This window comes from Phymastichus coffea, unplaced genomic scaffold (assembly GCF_024137745.1).
Source record: "Phymastichus coffea isolate CEN01 unplaced genomic scaffold, Cenicafe_Pcof_1.1 PCOF00044, whole genome shotgun sequence".
Taxonomy (NCBI): domain Eukaryota; kingdom Metazoa; phylum Arthropoda; class Insecta; order Hymenoptera; family Eulophidae; genus Phymastichus; species Phymastichus coffea.
Genome location: NW_026706855.1, coordinates 2,262,067 through 2,284,158, shown reverse-complemented (window position 1 = coordinate 2,284,158; position 22,092 = coordinate 2,262,067). Strand labels below are relative to the sequence as shown.

The 22,092-nt window shown below is 45.7% G+C and overlaps 2 protein-coding genes across 5 annotated transcripts in view; both read right to left on the bottom strand.

The window, feature by feature from the left end:
• Positions 1-562: 562 nt before the first annotated feature.
• Positions 563-4,918, bottom strand: LOC131664442 (myotubularin-related protein 2). 2 transcript variants are annotated; one of them, XM_058935527.1, is made up of 10 exons: positions 4,816-4,918; positions 4,123-4,322; positions 3,891-4,007; positions 3,174-3,626; positions 2,652-3,099; positions 2,385-2,560; positions 2,203-2,310; positions 1,950-2,134; positions 1,667-1,871; positions 563-1,569 (listed from the first exon to the last, which is right to left on the bottom strand). In XM_058935527.1, the coding sequence occupies exons 2-10, from the start codon at positions 4,246-4,248 to the stop codon at positions 1,417-1,419; spliced, it is 1,971 nt and encodes a 656-aa protein (XP_058791510.1). In that variant the 5' UTR covers positions 4,249-4,322; positions 4,816-4,918; the 3' UTR covers positions 563-1,416. The 2 variants fall into 2 exon arrangements, with proteins under 2 accessions (XP_058791510.1, XP_058791511.1); XM_058935528.1 differs by lacking the exon at positions 3,891-4,007.
• Positions 4,919-6,852: 1,934 nt separating this feature from the next.
• LOC131664575 (uncharacterized) overlaps positions 6,853-22,092 on the bottom strand; it is a 30,993-nt gene continuing 15,753 nt past the window's right edge. For all 3 annotated transcript variants that reach the window (XM_058935782.1, XM_058935781.1, XM_058935783.1), the window contains 3 exons: positions 11,721-11,895; positions 10,775-10,832; positions 6,853-9,795 (listed from right to left, as the gene is read on the bottom strand). In XM_058935782.1, the coding sequence (XP_058791765.1) occupies positions 9,205-9,795; positions 10,775-10,832; positions 11,721-11,895 (824 nt within the window). In that variant the 3' untranslated portion in view covers positions 6,853-9,204. The remainder of the gene's footprint in view (positions 9,796-10,774; positions 10,833-11,720; positions 11,896-22,092) is intronic.

The window sequence follows — 22,092 nt, the reverse complement described above, 5'->3', positions numbered from 1 at the left end:
GGGAACCGCTGTGCTCGGTCGGCTGTTACGTTGTAGCACGGCGGAGCAACTTGTCCTTACTCTAAGAGCCTCAGACTTGGATTTCGGGAATAGATATGGATTAGAAGCACGACTGGATCCGTTGCTGTTTAGGCGCGGGTTCCAGTTTGAGCTCTACTAGTTTTGGAGAAGCAAGTCAGAGTGCCCGCTCCGGATCACACTTTACATGCGCCGGAGCTCGTTTCACTTTCACTTAATAGTGAGGATGTCTTAGTTCGCTTATTTGCTTATCCTGTACTTCGCATGTACTTAACTTTCTCCGTGTTTATTATTGTCAGCGTTTTGACGTTTAGCGCGCTGTGTTGTTACACTGTTCGAATCACGGAGGTAATTTTTACCTGATCAAACTCTGATTTAGAATATAACAACTATTTCCTAAAGTCTGTAAGTTATGACATTGAGATTTTAGTGTACAAGTGAATCAGTTTTTCTGTGCATCGCAGAAATCGTATTGTAATATTTTTTAAATTCTACATCATAGTTATTAAAATAATGAAACACGTGGAATATTATACACAAGAGACTTTATTTGATAGTTATATTGATAAAAACTTAAAAACTAAACATCACGCTTCGGAAATCCGATTTTTGTTTTGTAGAAAACTCTAAATTAAAAAGCACGAAAACAGAAGAAAGCGTGTTCGTTCACAAAACCTAATGATTACAGGTGTCGTGAATAAAATACTCAACTTCAAGGCATGGATTCCTCTGAGCAGACTAACGTATTACGCTTATCTGCTCAATCCCTTTCTCATTAATTCGATTTATCTGCGCAGCGAGTCGGCCGCATACATAGATTTTCTGCCGAACGTAAGCCCTCTAATCTCATAATCTCTTCCATAATGCAATAGAAGAAATGTGTATGTGCAATATTGTCGTTGCTTACAGGGCACAATATTCCTTAAGAGTCTGATGATGACTTAGATATGCTCGTACGTTTTGCCCTTGATGCTGAAAACACCTATAGTCTTGCTGATGCGTAAATTCTGCGACCTCGATGTCCAACGCTATTATATTATTCTTTCTCTCGTCGTTAACGCTTCTAACAAATGCTCGAGTATCAATTTGATTTTGTATCTCTAGACGTATAAACGTACGCTTGTTATGTTTTTATCCTTACGATTTTTTTTAGTTTTTGTTTTTAATATGTACATGAAACCTAATACGCGTGTTTGTGTATGCGTGCGTATTCTTTTCTCTCAATAATCATACATCCCACTTGCGGGTTCGAAAAAAATAAGTGCTTTGTACACCAGCTAGCACAATTGCAACATTTCAGTCGAAGGGTCATATATGTCTTTATCTCGTATGGTCATTCTAAGGATCATTTACATAGCTACAGGTAAGTAGAAGACGAGGCTGTTCCATCGGGTACTGCTAAGAGTGTACAGGTGAATGCAACCTGGGTACTCCGGATGAATTGAGGCCACGATTTGTACGAGCTGCCTGTTCGCGTCGACACTCTTCGGCTTTTTTCTTTAGCTGCTCTTTGAGAACTAAAAGCTCGCGCGTTCGTTGATATACGGGGTCCTGAAATTTTATGTTACATGTACAATGGTAAATGTTAAAAAACATATCTATTTAGTTAAACGTTGCAATAAGCTTTGAAATATTTTTTCTGGCTCACCTGTTGTCGCATACTAGGATTCCATCTACAATAAAAACTCTTCCAAGGCTTGATATATCTCATGCTTGCAATCGGTAATAAAACTGGTTGATAATTTGGACCATCCCAATAAAGTGGGTTTTGATAAAGTGGCAGTTGAGAGTTTATGAAAGACCACAAGGATACTGTTTTTTCTTTTACTTTCTCTTGCACTCGTTCTCTTTCACTGAAAATTGAATTTGTTGGATCTTAATAATCATTTTCAATCACAATGACAATCTTTAAGTGATTGCGCAATTCTTACCTGCTAAATAAGAAAGTTCCGAAACGACAAGAGTAAAGATGATCGAGTATGGTTGTAAGGAAATGCTCATTGAATTGAAAAGCATTCGGGAATTGCTGAGTCACTTGCCATACGCAATCCATGAATTGTACGAACACTGGCGATCTGTCTGCGTCACTGTGATGTTCGTCGCCATGACCAATTCTCTGCAAATCGACACTTTATCAATATTATTGAAATTATTTTTTGGTTGTACAATATACAAAGTTGTTACCTGTTGGAATTTATGTCCAAAACCAAGCCACTCTTTTTCAATCAAAACTTCAAAACCTTTGATCGTTCTGTAATACGGATCTAGTAAAAGCATTGCCAATGCCGTCAACTGTAAAATGTTCAAGTTGTTAGATGATACGTAAAGAATTTGTTTCGAGAAATTTTCGAATCTGATATTAAAACCTGTGCAGTTCTATCCCAACCATCGGAACAGTGAACTAAAACCGAAGTCTTGTGAGTCTCAACTTTATCCGCAATTTTCACAGCACCCGTAAGTATATTTTTTATATGCCTTAACCACATCGTTGACTCGAGACCAGATAGCCACCTATTTTCGTCAATTTTTGGAAAGCACAATTCTACAAACAAACGAAACAATTATTAGAAAAGTAGACGTAAAATAACACGAATATTTGCTATATGTATACGTATAGTGAAATTTCATCGAACCTTTTAATTTCCTAAGACTCTCCCTCATTACGTGAATATTATGAATATCAAGAAAGACGACTTCACTATTTTGATAAGCATCCTCACTCTCGTAACCACCGCCTTTTGCCTTGTTCGCCACAGCGTTAGCCATAGGTCGCGCATCCAAAATGAACAGCTTGTGGCTCTGCGCATTGGCGTCCATTATTAGTTGCACGTACCTTTCATCTTCGCGACTTCGCTTGCCACTAACACCAACGAGAGGCTGTGCGCACCGAGTAATAGTCGCTTGACTTTCCGGGTGGATCCACGAAAGAACAGGTAATCTACCTCTGCTTCTAAAAGCAGCTGAGGCATTTAGATCCTCATCCGTTGCTGCTGTTGGAACTGCCCAAACAGCTGGATAACTATCGCATATTGTGTAGGTGTCGTTTATCTTCGATATTTTCCACATATCATTGTTTATTCCCTAAAAAACAAGAATTAGTTTGTTTTATAAGTCTTTATTAAATTATGCACTTTGTAAACAATAATGTCAAACACCATTCTCTTCAGTTCAGCAATTGGTTCGTAAACATTCCAGCCGTTTTCAGGAAAGCTTTCAGAGTAATCAAAAGCAAACATAGGTAGACTATGCGACAGAGGAAATGAGAATTGTTGCAACTTTTCAAAAACATTTCGTCTGGAATGATTTTCTTGTTTGTGTGCAAATCTGAGATTCCTTATGTCTTTGCAGAAGATCTCGATGCCATAAGAATTCTCTCCTTTACTAGAGACACCACCAACTTTTTCTATTCTGCTAACAACTCCAAGAGGCATTTCAACAATGTAGGGAGTTTCTCTGTCGACACTGCGAAAATGCAGTTTGTAATTGGTGACAGTCAGTACACCTCGAGCTGGTCCTGAATATGGACACAGATACGTGACATCTCGAGCAGTACCCTGTACTCTCTCTCCATTGAGCAGTGGTGGTCCTATTTCATTTCCAGTGATGTTCTGCAAAACAATATTATGATTTAGAAATCAAATACTTTCAGAAAATCATTTTGAATATACACTATAATAATGACAAATGAGAAATGAATAAACTACTTATTGCAATGTAATATTTGTGTCTACTGAAATGATAAGGTATTATAATTATTTTTCAGCCTGTTATAATTAAATAAAAAATGACTAAGTGGTGATAATAAAATGCAACTGCAAAATGATTTAATTAAAAAGGAAAGTAATTCAAACTATATTTTTATATTTCTTTACCACATCCTCTTTCCTTTGATTTTCTTTTTTAGTTTCTAGGGCAGAAATAATATTGTTATCAGTGGAGGTTGAGCTTGTGGAAAAGCTCTTTGAGTGAGATGCTTTCTCCCAACTTTCCTAAAGTTAGTATAGATATTGAAAGATCAACAAATAAATTCTACTTGTATTAATTTTTCAATCTATTACTCTTGTAAACTATGAAAGAACTGTTATTATAAAGATTTGTACTTACAGATTCTTGTCCCATTTTGGAATTGAGTGAACTGCTCTTGCTGTCTGAATTAAGTGAATTGGAGCTAGCATTTTTAGAATTGTTTCGTTCAATGTTTAAAAGTTCACTGCTCTCTCTTTTATCCATGTTAGTAATTTTGACCTTATACTTATCTTTTTATCAATGACATTATATATAATTCAGTATCACGTTATTAAAAACTGTAAAACATAAATAAAGTATATGGTCTTAAAATCTAATAAACAATTAAATAAAGTATTATTATAAAAATTATAGAATAAATTATAAAAAGTAAGTTTTACAGACAGAATATTTTATGAAAAACTCATATTGATTCATAATAATTAGTTGTTGAAAATTATCTTAATTTTCATATAATCATAAAAATCTTTTAAGAAATAGCTGGGAGCATTAATAGAAAAATATATAGTAAATTTTTAAAATCAACGTAATAGATTGTTACAGTAAAGCTTTTGTAATAATTGAAATCCTAACCTCTCAACAAATAAAATTCGATCAGTGCATACACACGCTACTATTGTAACTAGTTTACGCAGCAAAACTTAAATTACTTAGTCAAGAATAGGAGTTGCTTGAAGCGCCACGCCCATGAAATTTTCAACTCAAACGCCGTGAAAGAATGACCAAATTGTAACTGAAATCAGTAGCAATGTTACTTTGCAAGTAACTAACCTTAATTGCAAAACAATCGTGGGAAAATCCTTATTTAAAATTTGTCAAATCGCCAGTCAACTTGTGGAGCTTATACTGTTTGACAGGTGTAGCCGCACTGTAGTTCGAAGCGCGACTGCCAGATGACACTGAAAGGTCGAAAGTAGTTCGGTTGGCCGTCGAGGGGAGGTGCGTTAGGTTTCTACGCTAACAGCTGCCCGGTGTACGATCACGTCACCCTAAATAGGCCAGATAAGATTTTAAGACAGATTCTTTTAGTGCAAAAATGAAGGGATGAATAAAACCTAGGGGTCACCAGGACAATGTAAATAAATACTCTACATAAAATCTAACTCGATATTTTGCATCACTTTTATTGTGAGGGCTTAAGTCAGTTAAAATAAGTTTTCCAGTTTTGTGAATCATGGTATATATATTAGAAAATATAAAATAATAGTTAAAAAAATACAATTTCAGTCGTTGCGCGATTAATTACGTTGATTAGTTATTGTAAAAAATACTGTAGCCTACAAAAGTGGCCATTTTAATAACATTGAATATTTATCGTTAAATGAACTTTTTTAATTTGTATTCTTATTTAAAAACGCTTTAATGGTTCTAAAAAATATGATGTACCTGATACAATCTGATACAATCTGAAGGTCTGAAAATTTAAACAACTAGGACACGCTCTGATGCTGGGCAAAACGCCTTACTATGAATATCTTTTAAATATTTCTACTCAATGTAACTAGATTTTAGAATTGTTTCTGGCACATAATCATTTTCAACTTAAGATTTCCTAACTTGAAGAATGTATTATTAATCATTATAACTGATTTTCTGTATGAGAACATCATTAGAAAAATGCAAAAGTGAAAAGTTGGGTGGATCGCCTCTATTTATCGATTTAGTTGTAGCATTTTTGTATGTCATGTTTGATCAAGTTCCAAAAAAGTGAAAAACATCAAGTGTGCTAATGTAATAAAAATTTCTTTTATTTAATTGATTTTGTATCGAATTGAACGACGATAAAATATGATCGATTGACATATGACGTACAAATAGTCAATACTTGAATAATTGTTCTATAGTTGAAATAAATATCTATACATGGCATAACGTTCTTTCCAAGGCAAAAATCAAACTTTTTCGAATTGTCGTGATTTCGATTTGACTGTATCTTGGATAGTGCAAGTAAACAAAGGTAGGGTTGTCAGCACGGACAGGATCAATGAAATAGAGAGAGGTGAAGTTTTTCAAGAGAATTGAAGCTACTGAAGCGGCCGCATACTATTAAGATTTTATTACTTTTAATAGTCAAAATTAAATCTTCAACCGAGTAACTTGGAATTTGGAAGATGTCATAACGAAATCGTTATTAGATTTCAGTAAAAAACTATCCATTTATAGTTTCAATGTTTGATTAATAATTTCAACACCAATTGCTATTATACGAGTAATACACTCTATAATAAATTTTTGTTAATAATAGTAAGATACAAAGAAATCAAATTATTTACCGAAGTTTACAGGGCAAATTGATGAGTCGTAGCCCTTCAATTTAAATATAAGTCGACAAATATATCAAAAAGGATTTCAAGATACGCAAATTCTTTATAAAAAAGAATAAATTTGTTTCCATTCGCACACGAAATAATTTGACGTATTGTTGAAAATTAAAAGAAAAAAATGTTGCACTGCAATTGGCTTTTCTTTTTTTCGCGGTATAAAATTGAAAGATTTATCACTGCCACGCATTTATTAACGACCAGATAAGAGTTTAACGGCACATTCGACGTAAATTGACCCGCATGTATGTGCTCTAAATTTGATTTTTGAACAACGTCTTTTACCACACTGGCGAATCTTGTATTTCGAATTATGCAGCTGCTAATGTAGTTTGCTTTTCTTGCAAAGCTTGGCTCGTGTTACGAATGCGAAAGAGAAAAGAAATTTCACTTTGCATGATATAACGTATATGCCGTTTCCAGTGAGTTTTCTACGTATTCGTTCAGACGTGGGTGTGCGCAAGTAAGAATAAAACATACAAATTGATAAGGAGAAATTATGAATTTATTTACGAAAAGAAAGTCTGATTCAACAGAATAGTAGATCGCTGAAGTAGTCAATGATTATTATCTGTTACGCAGCGTATAATCATCGCAATTAATGACCGGAAGTGTATGTGTCTGCGCGCGCGCGCGCGCGCGCGTGTGTGTGTGTGTGTGTGTGTGTGTGTGTGTGTGTGCGCGCGCGCGTGTATTTCTAAAGGTCAATTCATATATATCTCTGCAAGTACATTTTGTTTCTTTCTTTCGTAGTGTATGTTGTAACATGAAATATAAAATTTGTTCAGCCTCAACTACATATATATATAGTTCCTTTTTTGTTTCTGTCGTATAATCTTTTCATAAATTTTCTCTCTCAATTAGTCATCATTCGATAACATGGTCAACATAGAAATATACAGTTATCACGTCAAAGATGTTTTGTTGTCTCTTATTTAGCGCATTTGAAACGGTTTTCTTATCGTTACATTTACTTTGAATCTATACACATTATTACGATTTTTTGTTGTGTCTCTAGAAGCCTACAACCGTATATTTTTTCCGCTCTCAGTAAATTGCTCAACGTATCTCCATATATACCTTCATCATTCTTTACTTTAATCTTATTATTTCTGCTCTTAAATTCATTTTATAAATATATGTATTTACATATATAAAGCGCTGGCGTTTTGTACACACGCATATGTACGTAAAGCCATTTTATGTATATATACATGCGAAATCGCTTATTCTTTCTGCACGATTATTTCCATTGGAACATTGTTAATACATTTATACAAGTCTGGATCAAGAGCTCGCGTAGTTATGTATACATATTTGTCGACCATCGATCTCACTTTCGTCACGCGATCTTGAATTCCATTCTCATTATCGCTCCTTTGGCACTTATAATAGAGAATGTCTTGTTTATTCTATATACGTCAGTAGTACAGAGAAGATTATAGGACTGAATTTGGTTGCTGTAATTTTTAGCTCTATATGCATTTTGGCTCGTGTGGATACTTTACGTTTACTCTATGGGACAGTAAAAAATAAAACACATAGAAATTAGTTTTCATTAAAATTTATATCAAATTTCTTTAAATTTTACGAAATTTTCTTGTATAGTTTAGTTAATTCAGAAAGGAAGATTATGTTACTTATAAATGCCATCAAACTTTATTGTTTTGATTTATTTTTGTTTTGAGTATGTGTTTTCAGTTATTTTTAGTCTTCTTTGACTATTTTTAACTATTGTAATACATCAATCTTTCTGGATTGTACTTCTTATGAATAGATCATGTCACTTATACGTCGAACCGGTCGATTCTTTTGATTTATGCAATATGTCAACTGAAAAATCCTAATATTTTTATAAATATCAAGGGTCGGGATTTTTTTAAAGGATTCAGAAAAAGGTTTACCCGAGTTACTATTGTATTCAACGTAAAGACAAAATGGAAAAATTTATTGTAATTATTATCTGATGTGAATGATACAATGTGAACTTTTCTTTGCTCAGTATAAAAGTATAAAAAAAGCGTAATTTGGCAATTGAATAGTTATTGCGAAAAAAATTAACTCGTCACATGAAATTTTGTTTCGAAAATAATTCTTCTAGTACTCTTATTTCTCATTGAACATTATTTTTAACAAATTTACCTTTACTCTCTTATTTCCAGCTTGATTGATATTTTTTACAAAAGCATACATTTTGAACGGAAAAAAATCGCAAATGAACAATCGAGAAAAAAAAAATTAGCGAACAAAAGTTATCGATAACAATATTCTTGCTCCTACTGACGTTATAGCGCGCGACCTATTTTGAGAACGATCAAATTCGGCAAAACTCAAGTGAACAATTATACGTATGTCTCGCGCATTAATCGATATTTGTTTTTATTTTTATTCTTGATAAACTGCAAAACAACAAACGCAGCATATCCGCAGTCTTGGAATTTGAAAGAAAAAAAAAGAAAAAAAAAGAAAAAAAAAGAAAAAAAAAGAAAAAAAAAAGAAAAAAAAAGAAAAAAAAAAGAAAAAAAAAGAAAAAAAAAAGAAAAAAAAAAGAAAAAAAAAAGAAAAAGAAGAAAAAGAACGAATTGCTTAGCAATTTCCACGCAGAGCTACGAGGATCGTGTGGCAAGTCGTTGAAAAGCGCTTGCAGGCACGAGAGCTCAGCGTCGTGGTCGTCGGCCGGCAAACGGATCGCGCGCACGCGCACCACCACGTTCAATCGCCTAGAGTCCAAATCTCTGTGGGCCGAGAGCCTCGTTTTTGAATATTGCGGAGCGCGCGCAGTGTTGTCGTTTAATCAGTCTTATCAAAGTAGCCGATCGCCAGGTGGCTCGGGCTGTCATCACGTGACACGGTTCCTACTCTGGATTTGGAACTGGTGCACATAGGGATTGCCAGGCGAGTTTCCGATGAGCGCGCCGGGCGGCGCTTCGTGCCTGTTGTACGAGTTCGGCGAGTAGCCGGCGTTGCTGTAGCGGTCAATCGAGGAAGCGGCCGACGGCTGCACGGAGACGACGCCAGCGGCGCCGGGCGGCGGTCGCAGACTCTGAGTTGGGCTCTGGCTGATCGGCTCGAGCACGTGTCGCGGCATACTCGGCGGCGAAGGGCAGTGGTAGCTCGCGACGTCGTGCAGGCCGTCGAAGCGCGCTCTCTCCGGTCGCTCGCGGTCCTTCGAGCCGGACGTCGCGCCGGCGCCGATCGCGCTCGGCGGGGACTTGTAGCTCGCGTGGTCGCGGCTCGGCAGCTGCTGCGGGTAAAGCCGGCTCGATGGCACCTGGTAGCGCTCCGACGATGCCGCCTGCAAGCTGTTGCTGCGATTCAGTTCCGCCACCGAGCTGGACCACGAGGCGCTGGCCAACTCCCAGCGTCGCAGCATCGTGTCGATGTGCTCGCGGCGCTGCGACGCGTCCGAGCTCTCGTCGTAATCAGGACCCTGCAAACAAACGCGCGCTCGTTTCAAGTGCCGCGCCTCTGATGCAACTCGCGCGGCGAATCGCAACTCGGTTCTGACGATCGAGTTTCTTTGATGCCAAAGCGAGCGCGACAAAGGCGACAAAGTGGAGATAGAGAGGCTGATTATAAAACGTTACGTTGAGAAAGGCTGACGTCGAACGGACGACATCAGCGGAGGAGCAGTTCGCTCGTCGGCAATAGCAAACGATCGCGAGAAAGTGGCGTCGAAAAAACGATGGCGATGAAAATAAAAGCGCTCCAAGGCCGCGGTGCGCTTCACCTCGAAATATCCGCGCAGCGAGCGCCGTGCCGATAAACGGCGAGCAATGTTTGCTCGGCGAACACGCTCGCGACCGAGCGGGAAGGAATGCGCTGGCGAGCGAGTCACGCGGAATATTTTCATGAGCGGTCGCCGCGATTTTCCGCTTTCCGCGACGCGGCGATCCGACGTCTGGATTTTCACTCGACGAGGCCTATCGAGGAAGCGGCGCGTCGCATGGCTGAAAAAACGAGAGCGCGAAATCTCTCGTGGCTCCTAGACGGCAACGTTGATGCCTTTTTCCCCCTTGGCTTATTTTTCTTTATAACGGCTTTCGGCTTTGAATTTACGCTCGCGGCGGCGATAAACTTTCGATGTGCTTTGCATTTTAAGACCGCGTCTGCGTTTAATTTCCAAGTTTCCAGCTGAATCTCAGTCTCGGGCAGTCGTAGCGCTCTAATAATCACACCGACGTGATTATTAGAAAAAACGTAAATAAATAATTCAAAGGGAAGGCAAATGGACGTAAAGCGCGCGTACACTCGCGGTCACGACGTACGTCGGACATTGCTAGGCAGCCGACGTGTCGCGTCGCGAATGCCAATGCACGACAACGATCGAGTATAAGCGCGATTCTTCGAGGGTCGCCACTACGCTCTCATATGTGCGAGTAAAAGAAAGGATAATCGTGGACACTTACGCTTTCGATTTTCTCGTCGAGCATTTTGAAGAAGTCCAGCTGGCTGGTCGATATCTCGCTGTAAAAAAAGAAAAGGAACGCTAGATCATCGCCTGGTCAACGTTCGTTCGAGAATATGCTCTACGACATTCGGCAAACGTCCGCGCGTCGATATCAACGGCGAAAAGACGAGAGCAAAGGAATATAAATGACAAGGGTCGAGCGAGGTGAAATGCCACAAATCTCGAGGAAAAAACAGAGAAGGAGATAGCAGCGACTGGTGGTAAATAAGAAGAAACTGCCCCTCCACGTTTTTTTTTCAATCAGCAGCCGGGTGAGCGAGCCGCGCGCGGATTCGACGCCAAGTCGAATGGGCTTCGATATTTGATAACCCATCGAGATTCGCATCCAGCGAGAAGACAATGAGTTTTAACAAGATCGCGCGGGTTAAAAATACTCTCGCTTTGCCACTCACTGATCCGGAAAAGCTGCGGAACCGCGCGAAGACAAAGGGGAGTGGGGAGGAGAAGCGAATTGCCGTCGGTCGCGCAACAAAGAAAAAGCCGGCGGATCGAGCGGGGAGCGAGGAGCGTGGAGCGGGGAGCGGGGAGCGGGGAGCGGGGAGCGGGGAGCGAGGAGCGAGGAGCGAGGAGCGAGGAGAAAGGAACGAGGACGCATCGGCACGGGTCGCTGAACTTGAAGGGGGATGGTGTCCTCCTCCCGCTCGGCTTTTTCGGACTCCGCGCAAATCGATAGGGCACGACGCTTCCCCTTCCTCGCTCGCCGAATCGTCAGCCGAGCGCGAAACGAGCCGACGCTACGCGAGGCGGCGGCGGCCTTCGCTCGTCCCTCCAGGCGAGCGCTTTGCCGCTCCGCGACCAGAGCCGACCGCCGAGCTCGGGACACCGGCAGCTCCGCGGAGAAGCCACCGCGCCGAACGACGCTGGGCCTCGAGGCGGGGACTCACGTCTGTTGCAGCAGGGGGCCACCGCCGGGGACAGCGGGCTTCTTCTTGGCGAGCGAGTGCTTGTCGAGCAAGCCGTTCTGCTCCTCGTTGCGGTTCACCTCGGCCCCGTTGTTGTTGGTCTTGCTGGCCTTGTTGTTGCCGCCGTTCCCGTTCTTCTGCTCGATGGACGCCGAGCCTGCAACGCAAAATAAGTCCACGCGTGAAAAATCCAATCCGTGCCCCTCCTAGCGCGCTTGGATCCGGGGATCGGCCTGCGTTCCAGAGATCTCTCTAGTTGGCGCGACTGCCGTTTAATTGGAAATTCCGCGGGGATCCCGGGCCGCCGGGCGAGAAACAAGCGAACCAGTCCGCTCCGGAGGCCCCGTCGCTCAAGGGCGCTCAGCTCGCGGTTCGCCCTTGGACGCGCGGGCTCCGGAATTCGCCGGGGAGACGACCAGACAGATGTCGCCGCTGGCGCGCGACCCTTGCGCCAGGAATAGTTAGCCCAGCCGCGGGCGGCTGACTCTCTGCTACTCGACCTTGTTGCGCGCTGTCGCGTCGAGCTGCGCGCGCGACGCGAGACGCCAAAGCAAGCGAGCAAAAGGGGACGACAGGGGGGTTGGGTCGCGCGTCTGCCTAAATGCCTCTTCGATTAACGCGGCTTATCTTGTCGTCCCTCCGCAGCAGCCAGCCGGCTGTTCCTTGCTCTCGCCGCGAGGCTGCTGCGTCGTCGTCGTCGTCGTCGTCGTCGTCGTCGTCGTCGTCGCGGGGTGACTCTGCGAAAATCTGCCCCGCCGACTTGGCTTCGCTGCATCGATCGGGCTTCGTCGCGTGGCGCGGCGGCCACACTACTCGGGCACGACCGGGCCTCGCCGGCTTCGCTTATTATCCGACGGCTCGTCGGCCTGCCGAGCGCGACCTCTCCTCTCGATATCCTAGCCCGGCTGATCGCGCGCGCGACACGTGGCTTCCGCCTGCTCTTCCGGCATCGCCTGTCCGCTTCGTGTGAACTTGAAGCGGGATGGTGGACACGCTCGCTTGTGTCTTCCGTGCGATTGCTCCTCCTCCGATAGTCGACGCTCCGCGGAGCTCGCGGGGGGAAGATCCGATGCGCGTCGTCGCGAGACGAGATACCCGGGCAGTCGATGACGATCGCGCCTAGGCCAAGTCCGAACCCACTGTGCACAGGCGCAAGGACAAGAGCTCGCGCGGGGTCGTTGACGCGCCTCGACGTTACGGAAAATTGCACTCGATAGTTTTCGCCTGTTGTCGCCGAGTTACATTATGGGCGCGCAACGGGCATTTGTCGTACCCGTGGGTACCCCCGCCGAAGGAGGAATGAACTCGATTTCGCAGTCGCTCTGTGGTGCAATAAAAATAAAGGATCCCCTCCCCCCTTCTTTTTAATCTTTTGTCGGCGGAAGTGCGCTTCTGATTTGGAGCGCCTCTTCGCTATTTATAACGAGCGCGCGCTCGTTCGACAACGACATTTGCTGTCAACCGTACAGAGCTTAATTGAACTCAGAGCGGGACTCCGCTTCTACGGCAGTCACAACTCGAGCTTTCGCAATGATCGGCATCGCGCTGTGACATCTCGACTAAGCTTTCTTCTGCATCAATAGTGAGAGATCTTTGAGTGACTTTGAGCCTCTCGGCCGAACTTGCGTAATCGCGCTCGTACCATCCGCTAGCTCGTGAACATCGAATCTTCCGCGGCGAAACTTCATAACAGTTCGTTCGTCGCTACGATTCAACTCATTCGTAAATGGCGATCTCGTGACTTTCTTTCTTTCTTTGCTTTTTTTCAACATCCGTCACAGTCACGCGAAGCTTTTGTCAAACTAGAACGCAACAATAAAGCTCGATTAGTCGACGAAAAAAAAAAAAAACAGCAAAGAAAAAAGGGAACGGTCGATTTCGCCGAAACGCCCGGTAAACCGCGCGAAAAACGAGCGTCCGTTTTTTTCCGATACCGAAAATAGAACGCCGATGCTCGCGTATGCAAACGCGGAGTGCAAATATAAACTGATTAGCTTAATAATCTGCGCGCCTCGCGACTGCGAGCAAACACTGACACGCTGGCGCCGTTTGGACTAGAGATTAGAGCAGTTTTTTCGTTGCTTTTCTTTCCTCTCCTCGTCGCGAATGTTTTCGAGCGATCGGAGACGGATAAGCATTGATAGACGCGTCACGAGCGAGCAGTCGGTTTTCAGCCGACGAACGCTTCAACGACAATATTTCTCGGTCGCGCCGGGCTTCGAACGGCTTTGGCTCGCGTGCGTGGGACCCCGTGAAACGCGCACGCATCCAAACGGCGATCGCGAATGACGCAAGCTTCGCTCGACACCGCGCTCGATGCAAGCAAGCTGCCCCCCCCCCCCCCGGCCCCCATCCCGAGAACGAAAATAAAACAAACAAAAACGCGATCAATCGAGCTTCAAGCACGCGAACAGAGAAGAAAAAGATGAGAAATCCGCTGGCGCGATAAGATGCGCGACGCGGGTGTCAATTAAAAAAATTTCGCGTACACAACACACACACGTTGCCACATACGTGTATATATATATATCGCGCGAGTGACCTCGGCTCTCGTCGAGATACGCGCGTTTATTATTAGCAAGAGCGGCAAAAAAAAAAAAGAAAAATTCCGATTAGATTTTCTCGCGCAGAGCCGGCTGGCGAGTTGCATCGGGAGCCGATGGAACGTCACGCCAAGAGAACGCGGGGAGATCGCGAGCAGAGTCGCGCCGCGCGAAGCTTCCGTCTTTTCTCCGCTGCCGAGCGAACCACGCTAATCGACGGATATTGGCACTGGCTTCTTTGTGTTCCGTCCGATTGGGCGCTCGGCGGCGCGACGTCGCTTCGAAAATAATCATATAGGATGTCAGGGGCGCGCCCGTCGGAAAGCAATCCTCGCCGTCGGTGACGAGCGCGCGTACACAAGCAGCGTGACGCGTCCGAAAATAACGCCGAGCGCGCTAATTATAGCGACTCGATTCGGCAACGTAGGAAGGAATAAAGGAAAGAAACGCGACGCAGAGTTGCGAGAAAAGTGTGGCGACAAGCGACTCGGAGCGCGAGCTTGCGGGCTTCCCTTTGCCACGCGATCGCCGCGGGGTATTACTTCTCGCGCATGTTCCGTGGTTGCTAGCTTTTCCTCGTTGTCTTCGTTGTTCTCGGAGACATTTTCGCGATCGTTACTCCAAGCAGTCTTCCGATGAAACTAGTCGCGTGTCCGCGTTATCGAACAACGCCGAGTCGTTTTTCACCGCGTTCGCGCAGAAAAGCGCATCGCGTTGGGTTCGCGAATTCAAAGGAATTCCAGTGTCAGTCGACTATCGACTTTGCCTCCTTTCTTTTTCGCTCTCGCGACAAATCGAATGTCGATTGTACACTTGATATATAACGCTTGGCTTGATTTTTGCGTCGTGCACAGGCGGCTCCGCTCGATTGAGTATGCCATTTCCGAAATGGACTCGCTCGCTTCTAAATATTCACGAGGCGAAAGGAGAGCACGCGGGCGGATCGATCCATTATCGGCGACATTGTTGGTATAATGCCGATAGGCGTGCGTCTGTTTTCTCATGTATTTCACGCTCGTCGATGATAATTTGTCCGATGGACAAACTTTAATTACTCGTATAGCAGCGACGACGTCATTCGCTCGCTTTCTCTCTCGAGTTAATTAGCGCATTTATTCTGCCGATCGGTTCGTTTTCCTTCTCACGCTTAATCCAGCGGAGGAAAAATAATTGTCTTTTCTCGCGCCGCAAGGGGATTGATTCGTGAAGCTGCGAGAGGAGAAAGGAAATACATCGACTTTGATGTAGAGAGAAATGGGTAAATTGATTATGCATTTGACTAAACCGAGCCTGAATCCGAAACGTGAGCCCTTTGATCATTCGCAAAAGAAAAACAACTGGGGAACTCTCTTGGCTCTCGTGCGAAAATAAACTTTCATCGCTAGTAATAAATTCTCTGATTGAATATTCAAACTCGAAACAATATTTATCCCCGAGGGAGTGCGAGTCATCTACGATAGATCTCCCGTATCAGATCTCGCGGCAGACGCGCGAGAAAAAAAAAAAGTTCCGCGACTTATCCCTCGTCACGATAATCCCGGCACGTAAGAAACCAAAGACCAAGTCGGCAAACTTTCCATCGCTAAATCCCTTCGTTTTGTCTTTCGTCCCTCCCTCGCTCGATTAAATAAACTTCCGATAGAAATTATACGTTCGGCGCGCTTACCCCTCCGCCCGTGGCCGGCATCTTTTTTCTCATTTTTACAAGAGGATTATTTGTAGCGAGTCGATTACGTAAGCGGCGAGTAGACTTTGATCGAAGGCAATGGGAAACTTCGCGTGTTGCGAACGTCTCAACTCGACCGAGACTTTTGATATGTTTATTCGATCGTCTCGCCTGGCGTACAGTTGTCGACAACTTGTTAGAAAAAGAAGACATGTGACCAGTTCCGCCCGTGTTGTTGTGGCTTCGGAAGTCCGATGCTTGGATTTCCATTCGAGGGAACATCCCGAAATTGTTAGCTGTTGGCTCAGTGCCGAAGGTCAATCATGCCGAACCGACTTGTAAACGGTCCGCGAAAAAAAAGAAATTGAACGTTTGAAAGTGCGAAAGATTTGGAAGAGATTTGTATGGCAAGCAGGCGACGGTTTTTTGGCTTTTTTGGCTTTTTTAGCTTTTCCGACTCTGATGCAGTGAGAGCTTCCGAATCCTCGTTAGTTGATCGTTCGTTCGTTGACTTCTTCGAGAATTTTAGATTTATCATTAGAATAATTGTTTATTGCGGTCGCAGGAGATTGGGTCGTTGGATGACAGCACGTAATAATTGTTGAAATAACGCGAAATTTAGTTAGTCGAATAATTTCCATTTACAGCAAATTGTTCCGAGAGATTATTAAATTTGTTGGGTATAGGGGGAGCACGTGATATGCGTGTCTGAAATTCAATGATGCTAAATCAATATCGCGCTATAACGACACTTGCCTACACAGCGAAACTGCATTCCCATCGACAATGAACATTGTTTTTCGCAAAAGAAAAAAAAAGAACTCGTACACGAGAGCGAAAAAAATCTCGCCGATACAGGCGTTTGCCCGGCAGAGAAAGCGCAAATATTTTTCAGATAGCACTTGAGCAGGCACACGTGAATTCCGCGAGCTACGTTATCATCCGTATCTCAACTCGATGTGTAAATAACAAAAAAGAAAAACACGCACGCACACAATGGAATAAAGCGTGCAATTCATCTGTCCGACGACAATGGCTCCCGGGAAATCGAATGAATTTAGAGCGCATCGAAGCAAATGGAAAAGGCAGCGCGCGCTTGATTACGCGCCCGCGGAACCAATTGAACGTCGCCTCGGTCTCTCGCTCTGCTTGCAACGCAAGATACGTACACCTCGAGAGAGGGAGCCCCGACTAACGTCATTCGCAATGCAAATGGCGGCGGTCGCGAGGCTTCCGCCCGAAATCCAATCGAGCGCGCCGACGACAGGGAACTTTATCGCTTTATTAAGACGCCGCGCGGTCGCTGAATTTCCAAACTGAGCCAGTTTTCGCAAGCTCGAATCCCGAGTCCGTCAAGCTTCCCGTGTGGGCAAGACGACGCTTCTCTCGCCGCGACTTTGTACCTATTGCACCGCGCGACGACTGCTTTGGCTTTCGATTTCAAGGACTCGTTCCCCGACACTTCGCGACCGTCACGTCGACTTCCTGAGACAGGACGAATCCAGAAAAATTGACAAAAAAACCGCGCTTTCGATAAATGGATCGTAGTCCAGTCGTGCCGTCGCGTTTGTCAACACAACTGTTACAGCACACGCGGTGTTAGTCAATATCGGCTATCGACGAGGCCGGTACAGCGATCTCCTTTCAAGAGCGTAGTACGCAGAAAACCTTGTCGCGAAATTCCATTAGCAAGCGTAACGTGGCTGCCGAACGACTCATACGCGCCAAAGAAAAAAAAATACCGTCCGCTCTGAAATCGGCCAGCCCCCTCGAGGGCTCCCCTCGGTACTCGCGCGAGTGAAAGAAGGCGAGTATCTCGGCAATATCGGCCGACCCGTACACGAGATGCCGCAGTTGGCAGTTTTTTTTTTTTTTCAATTCTGTTTCGCGAACAACGCGAAATAATCGACAGCGTCGGCACGCGATGAAGAAAAAGAAGAAAAATAAGAAACAGCCGCTGTTGAGTTTCGAAATGCATGGCGACGAGCCCAAAGCCCCAAAGGCTAGACTTTACGGCTGAATAGTATTAAATTAGAAGCCAGGCAGCTATTTGCAGGAAGAGACTGCGCTGAAACGGAATAAAAGCCACGCACTGCGTCTGGCTCGCGAGCTCCGCGACAATATCAATTGCCGACAAAGATTATCTATGTACATCGACGTTTTCTTCTTGAGGCAGTTGTCGACCAACGATGACCGAGTGGCAGTGTTTCTCGGCGACTAGCACGTGACTCTCCCGATCTGTATTATTATTCAATGACTACGTGTAAACAAACTTATTTGTAGCCTGACTACTGGCCTTTGATACGTATTTTTCTCCGTAGTCGTTGCACCACTCGTCTGTTTGCAAATTGAAAGTGAATCGTAAATAGACAGTAAACTTTCCACCCACGCGGAAAGATTCGCCGGCGACCGAATGTCGGCTGCGCGTCGATTTTGAAAGAAAAAAAGGGGTAACGAGCGAAAATCGACAAGCGCGTCGGCATTGTTCGAGCCGAGCTTGCGCACTGCACGCGAAACGCGCGGTCGAAAGGATGATTAACGCCGAGAATTGGCCCCCCGGGGGCCGAAAAGGATTTATTGTCATTTCGAACGCGAGGCACTCGCATCCTTGAGGGCATCTCCACGACGCTGATATGTCGGATTTCGCATTATAGAAAGTTGGTCGTCGAAGCGGCTTGCGCCGATGCGAACGACAAAGAAACGGAAATTGTTGGTTTTTCATTTGCTCGCTTCCAGAGACAAACAGCCAAGTCCGAAAACGAGCTTTCGAACAACAATGCGACCGAGCAACAAGCAGCGCGGGATGCCCGTTAACGAGCTAAGCGTAATAAGTGGATTAATGGCGCGGGCGCGAGCTAGCACAAGCCAAGCGTTAAACTTCATTAACCTTTGGCGTGTGCATATATGTAGATTCGAGCTTTTCTGCCCGAAGCGTCTCTCCGAACTCATTAAACCGGAATCCTCTCCCCCCGATACCCGCGGCTGAGGTGCATGCCTCGACGAACCTCGACCCCCCTCTCCCTCTCTCTCTCTCTCTCTCGCGTATTATGAAAATAAAGGAGACGCAGGATAAAACCCACCCTCGCGTTGTCGCGTGGGAGTTACACACGAAAGCAACAGCTTTTCCGCGTTTTCCAAGAACCCGATGTCGAGTCATTTTTCAAGCTCGCAATGCTGGAACCGAGATTAGTATTTATTGCAGCGTCCTCGGTAGACAGCAGTATTGCTATCGGGTTTGCATTGGGATTAGTCTCGCGACCCCCCCCCCCTCCCACCCGTCCAGCCGTATCCGTGACGCAGTGCCGATCGGACTTTATACGTAACCTATTGCATGCCCGAAGGCTCGCACGCACGCGTACGCGCTGCGTAATCGCAGCTTCGATACTACGTGACTTTCGCAACGAGCGAAATTCTCACGGCTCTCCGCAAAGACGCGTACTCGCGGCCGACGAAGTCGCACTCTGGCCGCTGAAAGGGCAAAAGCCAACTCTGACGTCATCGCGCTCGCGCTGCGGCTGTGCGTCACGAGGCAGCTTCCTCTCGCATTGTCGCGCCGGAGAGCGCCGCCCCGTATCGGATTTTTCCGCGGCCCTTCCCCTCCGGCCGTCGCCTGTCGTTGCGCGGGCCTCGCACTCGCACGTGCGGCGCGAAACAACGAGCGATCTTGTTTACGGCCGATGGCGTCGAGGAGTGTCTTATCGCCGACGGGCGCGCGCGCGCGAAATCTCGAGGCTGTCGGGGCGCACGTTGCGACGAAACGCTTTGCACGCGGCGCGTCGCGTGACGCGCGTTCCGGCAATCAAAGCGCGACTCCGATTTGCCGAGCTCTTAGCTGGCCTGCGTCGTCGCGTCTAGCCCGCAGCACATTTGGACGATCGATCGAACCTCCTCTACTCTGTCTTCGATTCATTACAGCCCTGTTGATCGATCGGAGGCCCTTGGCAATGTAACGGTGCGCCGTGTCACGGGCGTGCCAAAAACGTAGTTCGAGGGAGAGAGCTTGACTCGGGGACGAGCGATTAGAAGAGGCGACCGAACGAAAAAAGGGAATATTAACGCGTTACCACAACCTGACGCTGGGTAAGCTTCGCGCCCGATTCATTCGCCCGTAATCAAATCTTTCCTTTTCCCTCTCGCTGGCGTTATTGGATATACCAGTTGATGGAGCACAGAGAGAAAACGTGGAGTCGTTCATTAGGGATCGTCGAGACGATTCGCTCTTTTTGTCGTTATTAATAGCGAATGCAGAGAGAGAGAGAGAGAGAGAGAGAGAGAAATCGTCTGTCGAAATACATCGATCGAAACAGCTCCAAGTGCGTCAGTCGGCAAACGGGTTTTACGAGAGAGGAAAAGCTGCGTACGTCGATAAGATCCCTTGAATTGCCATTTTCAAATGCGAACGAGCAATTGCACACAGGAGAACGCTCGTATCCAGGAGGTTGCGCATGCGAAGGTGACCTCGAAGGCCGCCCGTTTGGGCGCACGAAGACCGCGCAGGTGCACCCGGACGAATAGTATCAATCAGCCGTTTTGCCAGGCACAGAGCTGCGCACACGCCCGCGCGCGTGCGACGCCATTTGATCGATGAGCGAGCGCGAGTCGATTATATCTAAGATGCGATTATTTATAGCGCGTCGTATAATTAGTCTTGGTTGAGAGTGACGGAGAGAGGGAGAGAGAAAACAATAAACAGGCTTAGTTATCGTTTCATCGGTAAGATCGCTGTAAATATTATCGGAGCTCTGCAACTTATCTTTCGACGCCGTTAGAAATAGGTTATTAACGCTTTTTCCTTTTTTTCCTCGATTCGGCGTGTCGTAGATCTGAGCCGATAAATTTACAATCTCGCCGATTTAATTGCACATATAACGCGTGCTTCACAGGCGCGCGACGGCAAGTATGAAAATATGTTTGCGCGCATAAGAAGCGGAATTGTCGCTTCTGCCCCAAACGATTGCAGCGAAAGCGTGAAAACAGGCACTCGATCGACCGAAACAAACAGCAAATACGACGGCGAGCAATGATTATTACCGGGGCAACATCGTACCGCTGCCTGGACGGAGCAGCACGCGTTTAGTTACGAGATTTCGGTCGATCGAACGTCCGACAAAACTGGACTCTTTATCGTGTGTTATTCGGTTTTTGTTTATACTCGCTACAGCGCTCGATGGAAGTCAATCACGACGACGACGACGACAACGACAACGACGGCATTTTCGGAATTTGCAGGAGTACAAGCGACCGAGTCTCCTTGACCTCGACGAACCCAACCCTCGACGCGTCGTTGGCTCCGCTACGGGACTCGCGAGAGAGCGAAAGTGATCGCTTCGTCCACATCCTTTTCGAGAGAACGAAGACAGGGAGTTGATTAGCTGCCTCGTAAACACCGCCCCCCCACCCCATCCCACCCCCGCCCATCTTTCGGAGAGAACGAGAGAGAAAGCGAATCTCGGGCAAATTAATTCGGAGCCGCGTGCTGCTTCCTCGTGCGTGTGTATATAGGCAGGCCGAGGTCACGTGCACGACTGCGACCTCCTGCTCATTTCCTCGCGTACACAGGCGCGAGCTGTCAATAGCGCCGAACTCGGCTCTCGCCGCCAACTAATTTGTTTTGCTTAGCGCGCTGACGGTACACCGTAGCTTCCTTTTCGACCGATGCTGCCCACGTTGCTTTCGCTCGTCGTTGTCAAAAGAGCCGTGCGCGTGGCTTTCGCCACAGGCGCAAGCTCCAAATGTGGCAATGATGTCACTGGAGCGCTCCGGCCCCTCGTCACCATCATCTCTCTCTCTCTCGGAGAGTCGAACATCGCTAAATATCCAATTTGCTCGACGCGCATTACGACTCGTGTTATTTATCATTGAACCGCCGCCACGACGCGGCTAAAAATATCGAGGAGCACGCGGACGTGGATATTGCTCGCGAATTGCAAATGCCCAATTACACAAGACGAAAACAGAGTTGGTGCGGCTGTGTATCGGCGCGTCTGCGCAGTCAATAACACTGCGCGAGAGAGCGAGCGCAGTCTATTTTTAGCTTATCGAGCCCGACTGCACTTCCGGCGGAAAGGCGCATCACTATCACCATCATCATCATTAGCAGCAGCAGCAGCAGCAGCAGCAGCAGCAGCAGAAACAGCAGCAGCGT